The sequence below is a fragment of the Rattus norvegicus genome, chromosome 1 (genome assembly GCF_036323735.1).
Source record: "Rattus norvegicus strain BN/NHsdMcwi chromosome 1, GRCr8, whole genome shotgun sequence".
Lineage (NCBI taxonomy): Eukaryota > Metazoa > Chordata > Mammalia > Rodentia > Muridae > Rattus > Rattus norvegicus.
In genome coordinates, this window is record NC_086019.1 from 100215033 (window position 1) to 100231623 (window position 16591).

Sequence of the window (16591 nt, forward strand, 5' to 3'; positions counted from 1 at the left end):
CAAAAGACAAAATTTTGACTGGGTTTATACAAAACTTCACTAATAACTTAGTTGTGGTTTTAAACCTTCAGTGAACCTGTGGGGCTGTGACAGGTGATGGATGTTTAGCCACATAATTACCGCTAATGGGTAGGCATGTAAACATTCTCTGTCGTAAACTTCTGTTCCAATTAATGATTTGAACTTTGTGTGTGAGCGTGTGATGAACTTTTACCACGTGATATGTTCTGAAAGGTGTAAAAGTACTGAGGACAAAGAGAAGAGTTCGAAGAATTTTCTCTTATCTCCCCTTTTCATTCATTCTGATTTTTCACCTCTCATGGAAACTTTACAACTTAGTAAATCACTATAGTTGCTTTTCTTTTTTTCACGCACAAAATTCTTCAAAAATTGTGTATTTTGTATACTATGTTCAAAGACAGAAAAAATTAATATAAAATGACTTTAGACTATATGCCCAGGGCAAGTCAAACAGCAATCAAATGTGTGCAAACTCGTGACAGTCACTGAAACATCTCATTACACATTACAAAAATCATTGTGTTCCCCAAATCTGGAAAAAATCTCCAAATCCAAAATGGTCCTAAACACTTGAGACAAGGTATGCATACAGCGTCTCCCTCAGGTGTGAACACAGTGGAATAAATGTGTCCTCTCGACTGTGACATAGCACAGTGGGTAAAGTCACTGGCAGCCAAGTTTCACAGCCTGACTTGGATCCGATTCCCAAGATCCACATGGTGGACGGGGTCAGTCCTTCAAGTTGTCCTCTACACGTGTGCGCCTGTACGCGTGCACTCACACAACGCACGTTATGTAACACACATATGTATGCACACACATTTACACCTTTAAAATACAAAAGCATCTAATTTCTCCCACACTGAACTGGTTTATCACCGTGCATTCTTCATCATTCAGGGACACGGGCAGAATGGAAAAGTATCCCCGTGACAGACAGCCGGTACAGACAAGGTTCACACTCCATGACTCATATTCCCTTTATTCCATACATGTCAGTTCCCCCCACCCCCATTTGTCATTCGTTCAGTCTCCATGGCAACAGAAGCTGCATCTCTCTGAAAGCGTGTGGTCCACCTAGACCCTCGGGTGACACAGCGCTGTAGCATCTGCACCACTACAGCACGTCTGCAGGCGCTTTGGTGTCCTTAAACCAAGAACGGCAACCAGGGAAGCCACACGGTCAGCCTGGCCCTCTGCCTTTTGCGCCTGGGGCAGGTTACTTGGTCCAGCTGACCTTGGGAATGTCATAGTGCTCGGTGAGTGTGTCCAGGTGTCGGTTGAAGTCCTCCACTCTCTGCTTGTGGGTTTTCGACGCCTTCTTCAGGATCCTTTCCGTTTGCCGCTTCTCCTGCATCTTTTCAAAGGCAGCCTGCGCCGGCGTGCGCTTGTCCAGACAGTGCTGCTTCTCCTCCTCGCTCTTCTTTCTCATCCCCATGGTCTCCAGCATCTTGGCCTTGTCTTTGTCCTTCTTCTTCCTCCGCTTCGTCACGCCAAGCTCTGCCACACCTTTCAGCTTCAGGGGGCCCTTCTGTACCTGCTCGTATGCCTCCATAGTGCTCGCCGCCATAATCACTTTTTAAACCGTCCCCTTTTTTCCCCCAGTGACTTCTTCTAGCAGGCTGAAAGTTAGAGGCACACAATTCCTGCTGAGATAGAACGAAGACCACATTACTTAACCCCACGCTGTTAGGCTACAGGCATCGATCGCCTAAGTCAGCGGCTTTTTCCCCTCAGAAAGAGCAAGAAAGTTTTTAGGACTTTTTAGAAGTTATCATCAGCATTTCATTATAGTTAGAGAGCTAGAATGTCGGGAGACCATCAGTCTTTAAAGCCACACCATAGTCCTACTTCTGTGTCCAGTTTCAACTCACTCCAGACCGGGAGACTTCCAGCAGCTCACTAGAGTTCTGCTGTGACCCATGATTTGGGAGTGAACCAACAACTCTAGGTCCTCTTAAGTCTGCACGGAGGCTTCAGTGTACGAGTATTTATTATACCAGAAAGGAGATAGCATTCTCTGGTTCTTACATGTAGAAATAGCCGTCGTCCCCCTCCCCCGCCCCACCCCACCCCCGATTTCCATTGAACTTATAGCTTTCTCTGCCTTCTCTCATTTTATGTAACTTGTGTATGCATGTGAGTATAAGGTGTGTAATGGCTAATCTTGGCTGTTGGCTTTACACATTTGGGAAGGGGAACGATTACACAATGGCACCCAGGCAATTAGCCTGAGAGCTTGTTTGTGGGGCATTTTTAAAAAAATGATTGATTTAGAAGTACCCAGCCCAACACAGGTACTACTGTCCCGAGGCAGGTGGGCCTGCACTGTATAAGAAAGGTAGCTGACTGGGATTGGGTCAGCAATCCAGTAAGCATCATTACTCCATGGTTTCTGCTTCAAGCTCCTGCCCCATTGGAGTTCCCATCTGTATTAGTCAGGCTTCTCTAGAGTCACAATGAAAGACCACCGGGGTGGGGAAGACCCCCACTCAAATCTTGAGACAACGCAACCCCCAAGAACTCACGAGAAACCAGTCTTGATGTAATAAACAAGAGGTGTATTTGAAGAACCAGAGCTCTGGGGACGACACGTATCTCACACAGGAGACAGAGGAGTCGACCCCGAGCCCAATTAGGGGAAGGAATTTATAGGGAAAATTACATAGGTAGTTGGCAACAGTCACACAAGGCAATTTCATTGGTTTGTAACTTGGGCTCAGTTTAACTCTAGGCCACCCTCCTTCTGGGGCAAGCTGACCCTAATTCTCATTTTTCTCAGGACTGTTGAGTCAGGCCTTATTGAGACCAGATGGTTTGTGGTGGCTATAGCCAGGCTACATCCCCAAAACATGTTATGTTATTCTTTGCTGTGAGGTGCACTTGTCCTCACAGCAGGTTCAGTGGGGGATAGTTTAAAATCTTTATTCTTTCAACAGAACTTATGGAATGTCTCTATATATTAAGGGAGTTTGCTGTGATGACTTACAGTCTGTAGTCCGACTCCCCAACAATGGCTATTGTGGATGGGAAGTCCAAGAATCCAGTAGTTACTCAGTCCCACGAGGCTAGTTGTTTCAGCCGCTCTTCTGTTCAGTGGGTTCCAACAGAGGTGCTGGCAAGTGGATGCAAGCAGGCAAGAAGAGTGAATCTTCCTTCTTCCAACGTCCTTATGTAGTCCCCAGCAGAAGGTGTGGCCCGGATTAAAGGTGTGTGCCACTACCCCTGGATCTGGGACTTGTTTTGTCCCAGGTTGACTTTGAACTCAGAGATCTCCTTGACTCAGTCTCCTGGGATTAAAGGTGTGTGGGCCTAAGCTTTTCATGGCCACTATGACTCAAGATCTCCAGGCCAAGATCCAGGTCAGAAATGTGTGTCTTCTAGCCTCAAGATCTGGATCACAGGCGAGCCCTCCAATTCTGGATTGTAGTTCATTCCAGATACAGTCAGGTTGACAACTAGGAATAGCCTTTACACCACCCTTGAGGGAAGCATTCCTGCAGTCATCCAAGCAGGAAAGGAACCCATGGAGAGAGGAGAATGAAAGTGGTTCACACTTAATCACCAACCTGGATCAGACTCAGGGAGTCCAATGTCAGGGGGTTCACTGTCAGCATATTTTGAACACAGTACAGTTTGGGGAAAAAGCTTCCAGGGAACAATCAATCCAATTATTTTTTAAAAAAATATTTATTTACTTATTATATATAAGTATGCTGTAGCTGTCTTCAGACACCAGAAGAGGGCATCGGATCCCATTACAGATGGTTGTGAGCCACCATGTGGTTGCTGGGATTTGAACTCAGGACCTCTGGAAGAGCAGTCAGTGCTCTTAACCACTGAGCAACCTCTCCAGCCCAATCAATCCAATTCTAAGTGAATAATAAACCTTAAGGTTTTATTATATAGAAACTCCTTTACAAAGTACACGTGACCATGAGATGAGGGAGAGCTTTACAGCTGAACATCCTAGAATCTAGTGTGGTCTCTGACCAATAGCATAGAGATTAGCGGGACATAAAATACATGTGGCATCTCCACTAAGGATGGGTTTTTTTTAGAAGCAGTGGAGGGAGAGATGTTATGGAATAAACATCTTGTAGGATTTGGGTAAGCTCTGCCTATATAGCAAAAGGTGAGTTTGGTCTGACTCCACGGACAGCACAAATGTCAACAGGTCATTAACAATAGCTACTTCTAGTCTTCTGTGTGGGAAAACAGGCATTTTATCTCCTCCACTGAGGAGAGAACCCTGTGTGTTTAACAACCCTGGCTCCCTAATGCTCTTTGGGCACAAGAACCTTTGTGTTCCCAACATGCCCTGACTTCCCTCAAAGACAGACTTTAAGCTATAAGCCAGATAAAACCTTTCCTCTCTGAATTGCTTTTGGTCAGCGTTTTAAACGCAGCACCAGGAAGAGCAAACGGTATGGCTGTCACAGAGCACACGTGGAGGTCAGAGGTCAACTTCTGAGAGTTGATTCTTTCCTTACAGTATCTGGGTTCCAGGAATAGAACTCAGGTTATCCAACTTGGTGGCAAACTCCTTTACCCAACGAGGCGTCTTTATGGCTTTACTTTTTAAATAATAAACAAAACTGTTTATTATCCATGAACAACCTGGCCAAATCACACCGCTCGTATTTTCAGATAATGAAGTTACCTAGTCTGTGTGATGTAATTTTATTGCTGCCCTCAAGTGTTGATTGAACAGAATCAACACCAGGCAGAGTAACACATAACTGTAAATTAACTCTAATCACAGAAGTGTTCAGGCATTACAGAGACTACCACAAGTTCAAGGTCCTATCGGGCTTTGTAATGAGTTCCCAGCAAGTCAGGATTACATACTGAGCCAAAAAGGAGCTGGAGGGATGGTTTAAAGCGTAATGGTGAACTTCCCGGTGTGAGACCCCGAGTCTGAATCTCTAACTCCTACATAAGAAGGTTGAGGGTGATGGGGATGACAGGGGGTCACCGGGGTGGGCGGGCTGCCAGCTTTCCTCCAGGTTAAGCAAGAAACTTTGTCTGGGGGAATAAAGCCCACGTGTCATAGAATAAGATATTCAACCTCCTTCTCTGGCCACACACATATGCACATTAAATAAAACTTTTTTTTTCTTTTTTCTATTTTTCGGAGCTGGGGACCAAACCCAGGGCCTTGCGCTTCTAGGCAAGCGCCCTACCACTGAGCTAAATCCCCAACCCCTAAATAAAACCTTTTTAAAAAAGATTCATTTATTTATTTTATGTACACTGTTACTATCTTCAGACACACCAGAACAGGGCATCGGATCCCAGTACAGATGGTTGTGAGCCACCATGTGGTTGCTGGGATTTGAACTCTGGAAGAACAGTGTTCTCAACCACTGAGCCATCTCTCCAGCCCTAAATAAAACTTTTTAAAGGAGACAAATGTGGCCAATGAGATGGCTCAGTGAGTAAAGGCTCCTACACAAACCAATGAGGTGATCTGTGGGACTCTCTCAAGCTGTTCTCAACACGACAGGTGTCCCAAGGTAGGTGAAGTCCCACAAAACCCAGTAAGCAAGTAGACCGTAAAAACAACGAAGAGAATAAGGCAAGAAAAAAAAATCCGCTCATTAAAAGGAAAGGGCAAAATGAAAGCGAAAATCACAGTTGCTATCGGTTTGTTAGCCAGTGACAAAGAAACTCCTTTCCACATGAGTGCAAAGAAGTGACTTTCCCTTCAGCCACTGTAGAACAGGCCAAGGCAGATGTGGATATTCCATAGTTTTCTCAAGCAGGGCCCCTCGTAAAGCATTTTCTTTTTCTTTTTTTCTTTTTTCTTTTTTCTGATTATTTATTATGTATACAGTGTTCTGCCTGCATGTATGCATACAAGCCAGAAGAGGGCACCAGATCTCATTACAGATGGTTGTGAGCCACCATGTGGTTGCTGGGATTTGAACTCAGGACCTCTGGAAGAACCACCAGTGCTCTTAATCTGCGAGCCATCTCTCCAGCCCCCCGTAAAGCATTTTCTTAAACAACACATTCTTCACCTCTGTCCCGTGCAATGACTTCTTTCCGTTAAAGTCAGTCTTAAACGGACATTACTAGGTCATCTTCAGCACTGTTAATGCTCCAAGTCCTAAGACAAAACCGAGGGTCCTTTCATGAAGAGCAATTGAGGCAGTGACACAGGATCCATTACGAAGTATTCTGTATTCTAAGTGCAGAGAAAGCCAGGTTACCTCATGAGGCTCATACTTAGTGATTACCAACAAAACGCCTGGGAGGCTTAGCAGTTCAGAAAGCTTGCTGCTCTTGCAGAGAATTGGAGATTGAACCCCAGCACCCATATCACTATGTGTCTGTAGTTTTAAGGAAACTGATGCCCTCTTCTGGCCTCCACAGATTTCTGTATGCATAAGTGTGCCCACGTATGCAAATTCTCAGGCAGAAACACATATAGAAAAGAAATAAAAAAAAACAAAAGACAAAACAGCTCTGAGTATGGTTGCCAGTCGATTCATTTGTACTTCACACAAGTGATTCGTGTTGTTCTTGTTATCTGTCTGTTGTTTGAGACAGGGTCTCTCATTGCATAGTCTTAGCTGTCCTGGAATACACCATGTAGACCAGGCTGGCCTCAAACATACAGAGAGATCCGCCTTCCTCGTCCTCCAGAGTGTTGGGATTAAAAGTGTGTACCATAATGCCCAGCTGTTTGCCAGCTGTTTGTTTATTGAGAGAGGGTCTCTTTCTGTGTCCAAGGCTGGCCTCTGACTTCTGGGTACAAGCGACTCCCCTGCTTTACTCTCAAGTAGTTAGCTGAAATTCATTATAGTCACGATTCCCCTGCTTTACTCTCAAGTAGTTAGCTGAAATTCATTATAGTCACGTATCAGCACGCATCTTCACGTGTTCTAGTGTCCCCTCCCCCTTGCAAGTGATTTAGATAAAGTCTTAGTATGTAATCCTTGGTGATGACTACAGAGTTCATAGTTCAGGCTGGCTTCCAATCTTCTGTACACCAGAACTGCAGGCCTGAGTCACTATCCCTAGCATACAGAGTTTTTGTTTTTATATTTTTATGTAAAGTGTGAATACTGGAGTATCTATGTGTGGAACTGACGCAGAAGTGTGCTCCCTTTCTCAGCCCAGTGAGAATCCACTCCCGACACGCAGGAAAAATAAGAGCAAGAGCTCCTTAGTGATAATGAGGCTCTGGCTAATGCAGGAGGGGCTGGGCGGGGATAGAAGATCTTGTTAACTTAAATACACATTCGGCTCATGAATTCTACAGATGCTTAAATCTCTTTCAAATCTTGTCCCCAGGTAACACTGACCAATTTAAACAGAGAAGCAAGTCTGGCCACTTGTGCATATGGGAGGTTCATACAGCAAACATATTCCCAGAATGATTTCTAAGCATGCCAGCGTCGTTCTTTTAGAGTAGTTGTTACCCAGGTTCACCTTGACCCCCCTGGCACAATAACAATTTTCCTGATAAGTGTAGGGGACTTAATGAGATCTGTGAACCCAAGCTGTCTCCTTCAGCTACCCCTCTTAGAGGTATGGCCTTTATAGAAGATGAGCCCAACAGCTGGTTATGTCAGGTTTTCTTCCTTTTGTAACTGGCGGGCAGTCTCAAGAACAGATATTTCTCTGGAGACCTAAACTTCAATTGAGGTGCAAAGTTTTCTTCCTCATAGTTTCTGGCTAGTACACTTCTTATCTTCCAGTCTTAGGATGAACAGTGCTCCCTTATCTGAACGGAAGTTTGTGTAACTTAGCACTTCCTAAGCAAGTTTACTAGTGCACCCTTTATGATACCGATTTTATTCAAGCTTCTCCTTTAAAAGTGCAATCATGTGATTTCAGTGTCCCTAGAAGCCAGAAGAGTGTCTTAAATCCCTCAGAGCTCAAGCTGACAGGTAGTTGTGAGCAGTTAGACAGTAGCCAGGAACCCAACGCCAACCTCTGCAATGCACAATATTAACTGTTGAACATGTTGTGGGTCTGTCATCTTTCATTGAGTCACCAACGTGAGCACGAATATATTTTAACAACAAAGAGGCTTTTCTGCAGATACTGGTGCTAAGGCATCACCCGGGACTCGGCATTCCCATATGTAGCCCAGAGCCATATTAGGTCAGGAGTTTATAAAGGGGGGAAAAAAAGAAAGAAAGAAAGAAACAAAAACGGAACAGACAAAACAAAAACATATTTACATTCAACAACACCCTCTTCTTCTGGCTTCTGGTGACATTGCTAGTACATGCTTGGACAGATGATATCTTGCAGGTAGGTGCCCTGGTTATCTCCAGCATATGCTTTGGCTTGCAGAAGCAGAAACAGCTGTTAACCCCGGACCATCAGTGTTGGTAGTGTACAATTGTCAAGACAACCCTTAACACTTTGAAAGTCCAAGGCTTTGTACTTTGTAGTTAAACTTTTAAACATAAACCTAGCTATGGACATATCTAACATTTGTGATCAAAAGCCACCCCCCCACCCCCCTCACCCGGCCAATGGAAGTAAAGCATTTTACATTTGACAGCAGTGGCTATGAGAAAATATAAAGAATCCTGCTTTGAATAAGGCAGTGCAACTGTCCAGGAGAAAGAAAAACAAAATCTGGGGGTTTTTACATATGAACCTCAAAATCTCAGCCTCTGTGTCTGGTTTTTGAGAAGGCCGATACTATTTCCACATTGTTCAATAAACATTTGTATAACAATCATGAGCTATATACCCTTATATAGAAGGTTACCCTCGAGTATTCAATTAATTGCGTCTAAGCATAGGTCTTAAAATACCCCTCAGCAAGAACTGGTCAGCCTTCCCAAGGGCTGGAATGCTGCTGGCTCAGAGAGCCTGCCTAGCATTTGTTGGCTACTGGAAAGACACCTCAGCCCCTTCCTCCCGTCACAGAAAGGCAAGGCCTGAACCCCTGTCCAATCAAAAGCACTGTTATAGGAGGACCCAATCGGATTCCCTGAGAAAGTATAGGAGGGCGGGCTTTGAACTAAGGTTCTTTTTTCCCCGCCCACTTACCACTACCTACCCACCCACCACCATCGGGTTTGCGATCTGTCAGGCTTTTCTCCGTCTCTGGGATTCTCTGCCTCGTCCTGTCGCCAGTGTCTGGCTGCTCCCTGCTGAGGGAAGCTCCATAATTAGGACACTGGTGTTCAGGAACCGGAAATGGTAAGCGCACAGCGTCCTGACCTGGGCTCAGTTTTGGCGCACAGCACCTTCCTGCCTGGCCCCTCCGGACTGTCCTGTCCAGCTCCGCACTGGTGTCCTGCCAGGGCTGATGGCTTTTCTGGCACCTGGGTCAGGGCAGCCGAGAAAGCCGCGCTGCGGAAAATGCAGTCGTCCCAGCATCTAGGCCAGTGCGTTCCCGGACTCGCATTGTGTTTTCTGCCCTGGGTTCTGAGTGCGCGTCTGTGGTTGTGTGTCTGTCTCCGTGTCAGTGTCCGTGTCTTTATGGTTTTTGAACCTGACTCTCTAAATCCAGGTGCACGATCGCCGGCCAGTACTGTGGCTTTGCTGTCGCGGACTTACTTGCCTTTAGTTTCTTACCACCCGTTCCTCAGGAAGAATTTCCTTAAGACTTTTGGGGTCTGTAGGACAAGGACTGTGTGCGTCTTCTACCATTATCGAGAAGGCAGAGGCTGGTTGCCTCTCTGCCTCTCCGCTACTCATCTGTAGGCACCCGGGTGGGGAGGTGGGGGAGTCCAGGGCTAGCTTGTTTACCCTATCACAGCACTTTGTATGCCTCTGCCTTTATGTGTCTGGGTGTTGATCTGAATCTGTGAGACGTGATCTCTCTGAATGTGTGACTGGCTTTGACTGTCAGACCTAGGGTTGTGAACGGACACTTTACCTCTGCTATCACTTCATTGTTCAGTATTAGGATGTCTTACCATCTGTTCAATAGGAACGAATTTTCTGGGACTCTGGAGTTCTGGGACATGGGTTCAAGTACTGACTCCTGCTTCATTCCTGGGTAACTTTTATTAGACTCTTTTTTTTGAGGTATTTCTCTCTCTCTCTCTCTCTCTCTCTCTCTCTCTCTCTCTCTCTCTCCCTCTGTGTGTGTGTGTGTGTGTGTGTGTGTGTGTGTGTATTATTGAGAATTGAATACCTGAGGATTTATGCATAGTAGACAAATTCTATGCCATGATAGAGACAGGGTCCCAGTGTAGACCAGTGTAGCCTTGGACTTGTTATCCTCCTGGATTGGCTTCTGAAGTATCTGGGTTTAGAGACCTGCACCATCAGGGTTCAGAGTGGGTCCTTTTTGTGCAGAAGTAAAGAGGAACCTAGGGGAGGGACAGTCATTTGGCAGGCATTTGGACATTAGCTGCTTTTCTGTCTCCCCTGCCTCTGCTCATGCTGAGTGTGGGGGACAGTGCGTGTGATGGTTTGTCTATGCTCATACAGAAGTAAAACCCTAACTAAGACAGAAGTTGGTACCAAGGGCTGGAGTATTGCTGTGATAGGCCTGAACGTGCTTTTGTTTGGAAGAATAGATTTGGGGACTTTGGATTTGGAAAGTGGTGGGATGCTTTAAGTGGGGCTTAATGAACTATCCTAGTAGGAATATGGAAGAGTTTATTGCTGAGAGTGATTTGAACTGTGGAAATCTGACCGAAGAGGTTTCCGTGGAGAAGAACTTTGGCCTAGAGACTGTTTTTGTGGTATTTTGGTGAAGACTTGGCTGCTTTTTTGCCCTTGTCTGAAGAGTCTGCCTGAGGCTAAGGTAAAGAGACTCAGATTAATTGCATTGACAAAGGAAGTCTCAGAAACGCCCACCATAGACTGTGTTCTCTGGTTAAGTCTCATGAAGAGCATTTTAAACAAGTATAGCAAGCTGAGAAAGGAAAAATATAAAACATATGGTTTGAGTATTAAAGGGGCACCAGGAAGTGAAACGGAGCTGAAATCCGTGTTCAAAGGTATTAAATTAAGGGAGTGGTGACCTTGGGGCAAGATCCCAATCCAGCTAAATTTAGGTCCAGGCACGATAGTGCAAGCCCTTAATCACAGAAGGCAAAGAAAAGCAGATCTCTTGAGTTCAGGGCCAGCCTGGGACAGAGCAAGTTTCTAGGTGAAGAAAAGCTTAAATCCAGACATGGAGGTACACACTTTTAATCCCAGGAGGAAGAGCCATGCAGATCTCTGAGTTCAAGGCTAATCTACAGAGCAAGTTCTAGGACAGCCAGGCTAGGCAGTGAAGGACTTGGAAAACAGAATGCTGGTGATAATGTACTAGAACACGGGAGCCATGTTCCAGCCCCAGCAACCAGCAGAAATTTGGCAGCTTCAGCCACGTGATTCTGGCTTTATTGTCAAGAGGAGGAAACAACTGGGACACTTCATGTTGGTTAGCTGGAGCTAAGAAATTAGTGGTGATTAAGAAGAGACCAGCATCCCTGAGGTGGAATCTTCTGGAAAGTATTTTCTGAGAGCACAAAGAAGCTGTTTTCCAGAGATAGCCAAGGTTACAGCTTGTGCTGTGGCTAGACTTGGTGATGTATAAGAGTCACCCATGTGATACTGGTTTTGAAGGCATGAAGGGGTCATGAAAAGCAGCTGAGGGCTGGAGAGATGGCTCAGCGGTTAAGAGCACCCGACTGCTCTTCCAGAGGTCATGAGTTCAATTCCCAGCAACCACATGGTGGCTCACAACCATCTGTAAAGAGATCTGATGCCCTCTTCTGGTGTATCTGAAGACAGCTACTCACATAGATAAAATAAATAAAATCTAAAAAAAAAAAAAAAGAAAGAAAAGAAAAGCAGCTGAGGCCGGGCACTGTGAGAGGCCATGGAAGGCCATTGGTGAAGGTGCAGCCTCAGTTGCAGTTGATGGCCCAGGACTGAAGGGGTCATGCAAAGGAGTTGAGGCTTGTAACCATGAAGAGAGCCTATGAGAGGCTATTGGTGAAGCCTAGTTGCAGCGGGAGACCCCAGCATATTGGAGATGCCAGTATCATGGGATGATCACCAAGAGCAGTAGCAACATCAGTGGAGTGGATCAACCAGAGCCTAGAGGACAGGGCTGGAGATGTGACCCAACTCCTTTGGAGGAGCCCAGAAGATCATGCGCTGATCCCAGACACTGGAACAAGAAGCTGTGAAGTTGACGTTGCCTTGAAGACTCCAAGATGTTTGAGATGCCAGAGCCATGTGGTATCTGCTGAGGAAAGCTGCTAGCAGGGAATGGAACAAGCCCAGAAGTTTGTTGCAGTCAACAAAGATGAAAAAGAAGTTGGAAATCTGAAGTCCAGCTACTGCAGTGCTGTTTCCCAAAAGCTGTAGACTGAGGCAGGAAAGAAGGCTTTGCCACCATGGACAGTCCCTCATGTTGGCAGTAATCTGACGCTGGAAGGGTGTCTCCATTGTGGACCACTCCTGAGGGGCAGCCCCCACAAGGCAGAAAAGGAGGTGCGCCACCTTGGACAGCTCCCTTGACAGCCGGAGGTTGCGGTGTGGGGGCGGGAGGGGGGTGGTTAGGGGGTGGAGTGGGAGGTGTGTGGGGTTGGGGGTGCGTTTCGGACAGCTGCATTGGGACAGTTTACTGGGGTGGCCACAGGCTGGGGCGGGAAGGAGAAGCCTGCCAATGCTTTGAAGGCTTTTGTGGCCCAGCGACTTGTGGTGCGAGCCCAGGAACTGCACCACGCTCGCTCCTCAGGCGGCTCTCCCGTAACCTCAGCTTCAGGGAGAACCAATTCTGGTTTCTGTGGGCACCTGCGTGTGTGCTCCACAATTACAAATACGAACAATCAAAATAATTTTTAAAAATGCTGTTCTTACCTGAGTGGCAGTTCTGAAACCGACTCCTCAGGTGGCTGCTGCAAGGAGCACAGGAAAAGCTGCATCCCTGTTCCGTTTCCCACCGCGGCTGAAACTGAATGTCGGTGGGCCTTGTCTTGTGAAGTAGACACCGCAGATGTGACTTCCTGGGTGCAATAGCTGGGTCATTCCTGACAGTGTTTCCCAGGACTCCTCCCCAGAGGCCGACTGTTACACTCTCCATGGCCGCTCAGTGCTGGTCCCTGAACCTTGGAGAGGATGAGAATAGACGCCCACGTACGGCTGAACAGTCAGCGGTCACTTATTCTTGTCATTCGGCCCAGTCACAATTTGTCGTTGAGGTTCCCTTCTGTGATTCCACATCCTGTCAAGCCTTCAGGGAAAACCACACAGAGGATAGTGAAGCTGAAAGACCCCCAAACTTGGGGAGACTCTCGCTCCAGTCACGGGTTGGGGTACCCCCAGGAAACACGAGTAGCGGTCTTGATGTAATCAGCAAGAGGCAGTTTTATTTACGAGATCTCGGGCTGACACGTATCCCACACAGGAGATTGAGTCAAGCCCCGAGCCTCTCTAGGCAGGAGCTTATATAGGGAAAACCAGGGGTTTCGTGTGGATACACATAATTGGCTAATACAAAGGGTGCACAGTTACTTTTGGCACGAGTTACATCAACAAAGCATAAGTGTAATCTAGCATCTCAGCAATGTGGGCAGGGCAACTCATCTCACTGCAGCAGGGGGATGACCCATCCTCAGGGAGTGAAGGAAGGGGAGGGGGTGGCTCCAGATGGCCAGTGTCCTTGGGAGCTGATAGTCGGGCCGGTGAGCCCTATCTCAAAATCTCTCAGGCATGTCTGGACTTTGTTTGAGACTAACTTTTTGAAATTTAACTCTTCAAAGCCACATCGAGAGAATTTAGGTTCCTAACGCCGAGTACCTGTGGTTTAAAAGAAATGCGTCATTGCAGGGTTCCGTGTCATTTGAAGACGTTGCTGTGGACTTCTCCTGGGATGAATGGCAGCATCTGGATGTGGCACAGAGGAGACTCTACAGGGACGTGATGCTGGAGAACTACAGCAGCCTCCTGTTCTTGGGTAAGGCTGGCCGTAACCCTCAGTACCAATTGCATTTTTAGATGGTAATTTTAGGAATTATCACTGACATACGTACATACATTTATTTATTTATTTATTTATTTATTTATTTATTTATTTATTTATTTATTTATTTATTTTCAAGAAAAAACTAAAATTGCCTATTCTAGAGAGCAAGCTTCTGAACAGCTAAGGCCACACTGGCCATCTTGGGACAGGGGTTAACCATTATTTCCATATGCATCTCTGTAAATACTCCCAGTGTTTTACCTTTTTCCTCTACCCTGTATATTTTCCCCTGTTTTTTTTTTTGTTTGTTTGTTTGTTTTGTTTTTTTGGTGTCGGGAGTAGGATGTTTTTTGACATATAGATTATGACATTTAGATTATATTTTTTTTTCATTTTCCTGGGCAGACATAAAGAAACTTCTGTTCACAACGTTGAAGTGAGTATAGATAAGCCAAAAGAAAGATTCCATCAATTCCAGCTTGGACGATTAGTGAATTTACTGGGATCCTCGGAGAACAAGGGCATTCAGACACTCATAGCACCAAGGGTCACCACCCTATTCAGGTTATACCTACTTATGTTGCATAGTTGTCTCTAAAAGCCGGTCCTGAATGGATTGTTGGTCGTGTTTGTGACAGCCCTGTGTGGAAATTTCCAGAGACCTACGATATATCATCATCCCAGAGCTAGGCATCCACTCTATGGTCCAGTGTTGCCATGACTGTGGATAGGAGTCAGGTCCCCACAGCTACTGGACTTTAAGAGGAAATAACAGCACCATAGCTTCCCATAACCCCCTCCAGTGTGTGCACGTCACCGTTAGACTTCATTCACGTCAGTGAGTAGTGCTAGTCTCTGTGTCACATGGTCTTCGCTGTCCCCTGTTGATGGACACTTCCTTTAGCTTTCGTGAACAACACCGTAATACCCAGGGAGCTGCCGATTTCTCTACATAGTACTCTTCTTGACTTCAGTCAGCAGAACAGTAGCAACATCATGCAGTGGTTCTGTTTAGTTTTTTGAGAATGTTTCATGCTGTGTTACATGTTCGCTGTACCGGTTTGTATTAGCACCGTCATCTTTTGGGACTTTTCAACGTTTGTCATTGCGAATCTTAAGTGACCATGCCAAGATGGCAGAATTGTCACCTCCTGTTGTTGTGATTGGTGTCTTCATGATGACTGGGAGCAGTGAGCTTTCATTTTATATTTTCGTGGGCTGTCTGTGTTTAAGAAACATCTCTTCAGGCCTTTCACCCAGATTTAAGAGAAGGCTGGCTGTGTTCCTTCTCTTTAGGGCCTCACAGTCATTACTCGTTCTGTGGGTGACTGTGCTGGATGCATCCTTTGCCCACGTCTTTTCCCCACGTAGGATGGTTTCGTCCATCCGTTGCTTACCTCTCTATAGAGATGGTTTTGAGGATCATGATCAATTTGACTTCTGCTTCTGTTTGCTCTTTTACACGTCTATTAAAACATTGTATGATTGTTCTAAAGTGTTTTCTGTGTAGGCTAACAACTTTATAGGTTGTCTGGTGCTTCAATTTTGATCCAGTTTTAACCGATTTCTGGTCAGGCAGAAAGAAGGTCTATTACCCTTCCTCAGCTGGTAAATATTCATGTTTCTCAACATGACTGCAAGTAAACTTAGCAGGAGGAAAGCTTTATATTAGCTTGTGGCTTTGAAAAGTTTCGATCAGCAATTAAATACTTGGTGTTTTATCTACCTCCCTACTGCTGTGATAAAAACACCATGACCAAGGGAACATATAGAAGGGTTTGCTTGGGGTTTGTGGTCCAAGAGGGCTAAGAATCTATTACTATCCTGGTAGGGCTGCATGGCAGAAGGAACAGCTGAGAGCTCGTATCTCTAACCATGAACAGGAAGCGGAAAGAAGAATGGGATTGAAAATTCTTTGAATTCCCAAAGCCCCTCCCCAGCGACATACTTCTAGTAAAGACTCATATTCTACGTTTTCCCTGCATAGTGCCACCCACCAGGAGCAAAGTGTTCAAATGCCTAAGACTATGGAGGACATCTCATTCAAAACATACTTGGCTATGGATCCTGTGGTGAGAGAAACATCTTACTAGGTAATACAAACTGTTACAAAGCTGTTTGCCTCACTGCAGTCAGGGAAGAAAGAAAGGGTGCTGAGATCCCAGACAGGATCCCGTTTTCTCTCCTGGGTTCTATCTATTATCTACTAACGTCACCACAGGCTGGTACTGAAGAATCGAGCATCTCGCCTTTGGAGGACATTTTTAGATCCAGAGGATAGCACTGAACATGCAGGCTTTTATACTTTGGTTCTAATTGTTATATTGTGTATGCGCATGTGTCTTTATGCCAGTGCCTTGGTGTTTTTGTTTCTGTCTATGATTGTGTTGCTATTACAGGGACTTCAGGGTTGTTCCTTGGGGTCGCTCTGACACTGGCAATATCGTTCCTTGAATGTGTTAGTTGTAATCTTGGGCTGTTTTTCTATTTCTGAAGAATATGTTAGTATTAAAATTAGGATTATATTGAAATGGAAAGTCCCTATTTGAAGTGTTTCTATTTAAAGTATTTTTCTATAAGCCCTAATGGAATATGATTTATGATTGTCCCACCACCACCCGGGGAAGCGGGGTCCTGAAACAAGGTTTTACTATTGGGCGCAATCAGCAA

The 16591-nt window shown here is 45.5% G+C and overlaps 2 protein-coding genes across 6 annotated transcripts in view; one reads left to right on the forward strand and one right to left on the reverse strand.

Annotated features, from left to right (window-relative positions):
- The window catches only part of Zfp470 (zinc finger protein 470), a 47967-nt gene that overhangs the window by 14432 nt on the left and 16944 nt on the right, over positions 1 to 16591 (forward strand). For 2 of the 5 annotated variants that reach the window (XM_039100878.2, XM_039100877.2), the window contains exon 2: positions 13786 to 13912. In XM_039100878.2, the coding sequence (XP_038956806.1) occupies positions 13786 to 13912 (127 nt within the window). Of the gene's footprint in view, positions 1 to 1145; positions 1281 to 3812; positions 9202 to 9400; positions 12448 to 13785; positions 13913 to 16591 lie in introns of those variants that run through there. The other 3 variants (XM_063280937.1, XM_008759278.4, XM_063280938.1) reach the window with 3 other exon arrangements.
- Positions 1241 to 5042, reverse strand: Fam32al1 (family with sequence similarity 32, member A like 1). Its single transcript, NM_001108913.1, has 2 exons — positions 3011 to 5042; positions 1241 to 1670 (listed from the first exon to the last, which is right to left on the reverse strand). The coding sequence occupies exon 2, from the start codon at positions 1589 to 1591 to the stop codon at positions 1241 to 1243; it is 351 nt and encodes a 116-aa protein (NP_001102383.1). The 5' UTR covers positions 1592 to 1670; positions 3011 to 5042.

Coding starts and splice junctions, on each gene's coding strand:
- Fam32al1 (NM_001108913.1), bottom strand. CDS start 1,591: ATGGCGGCGAGCACTATGGAGGCATACGAGCAGGTACAGAAGGGCCCC.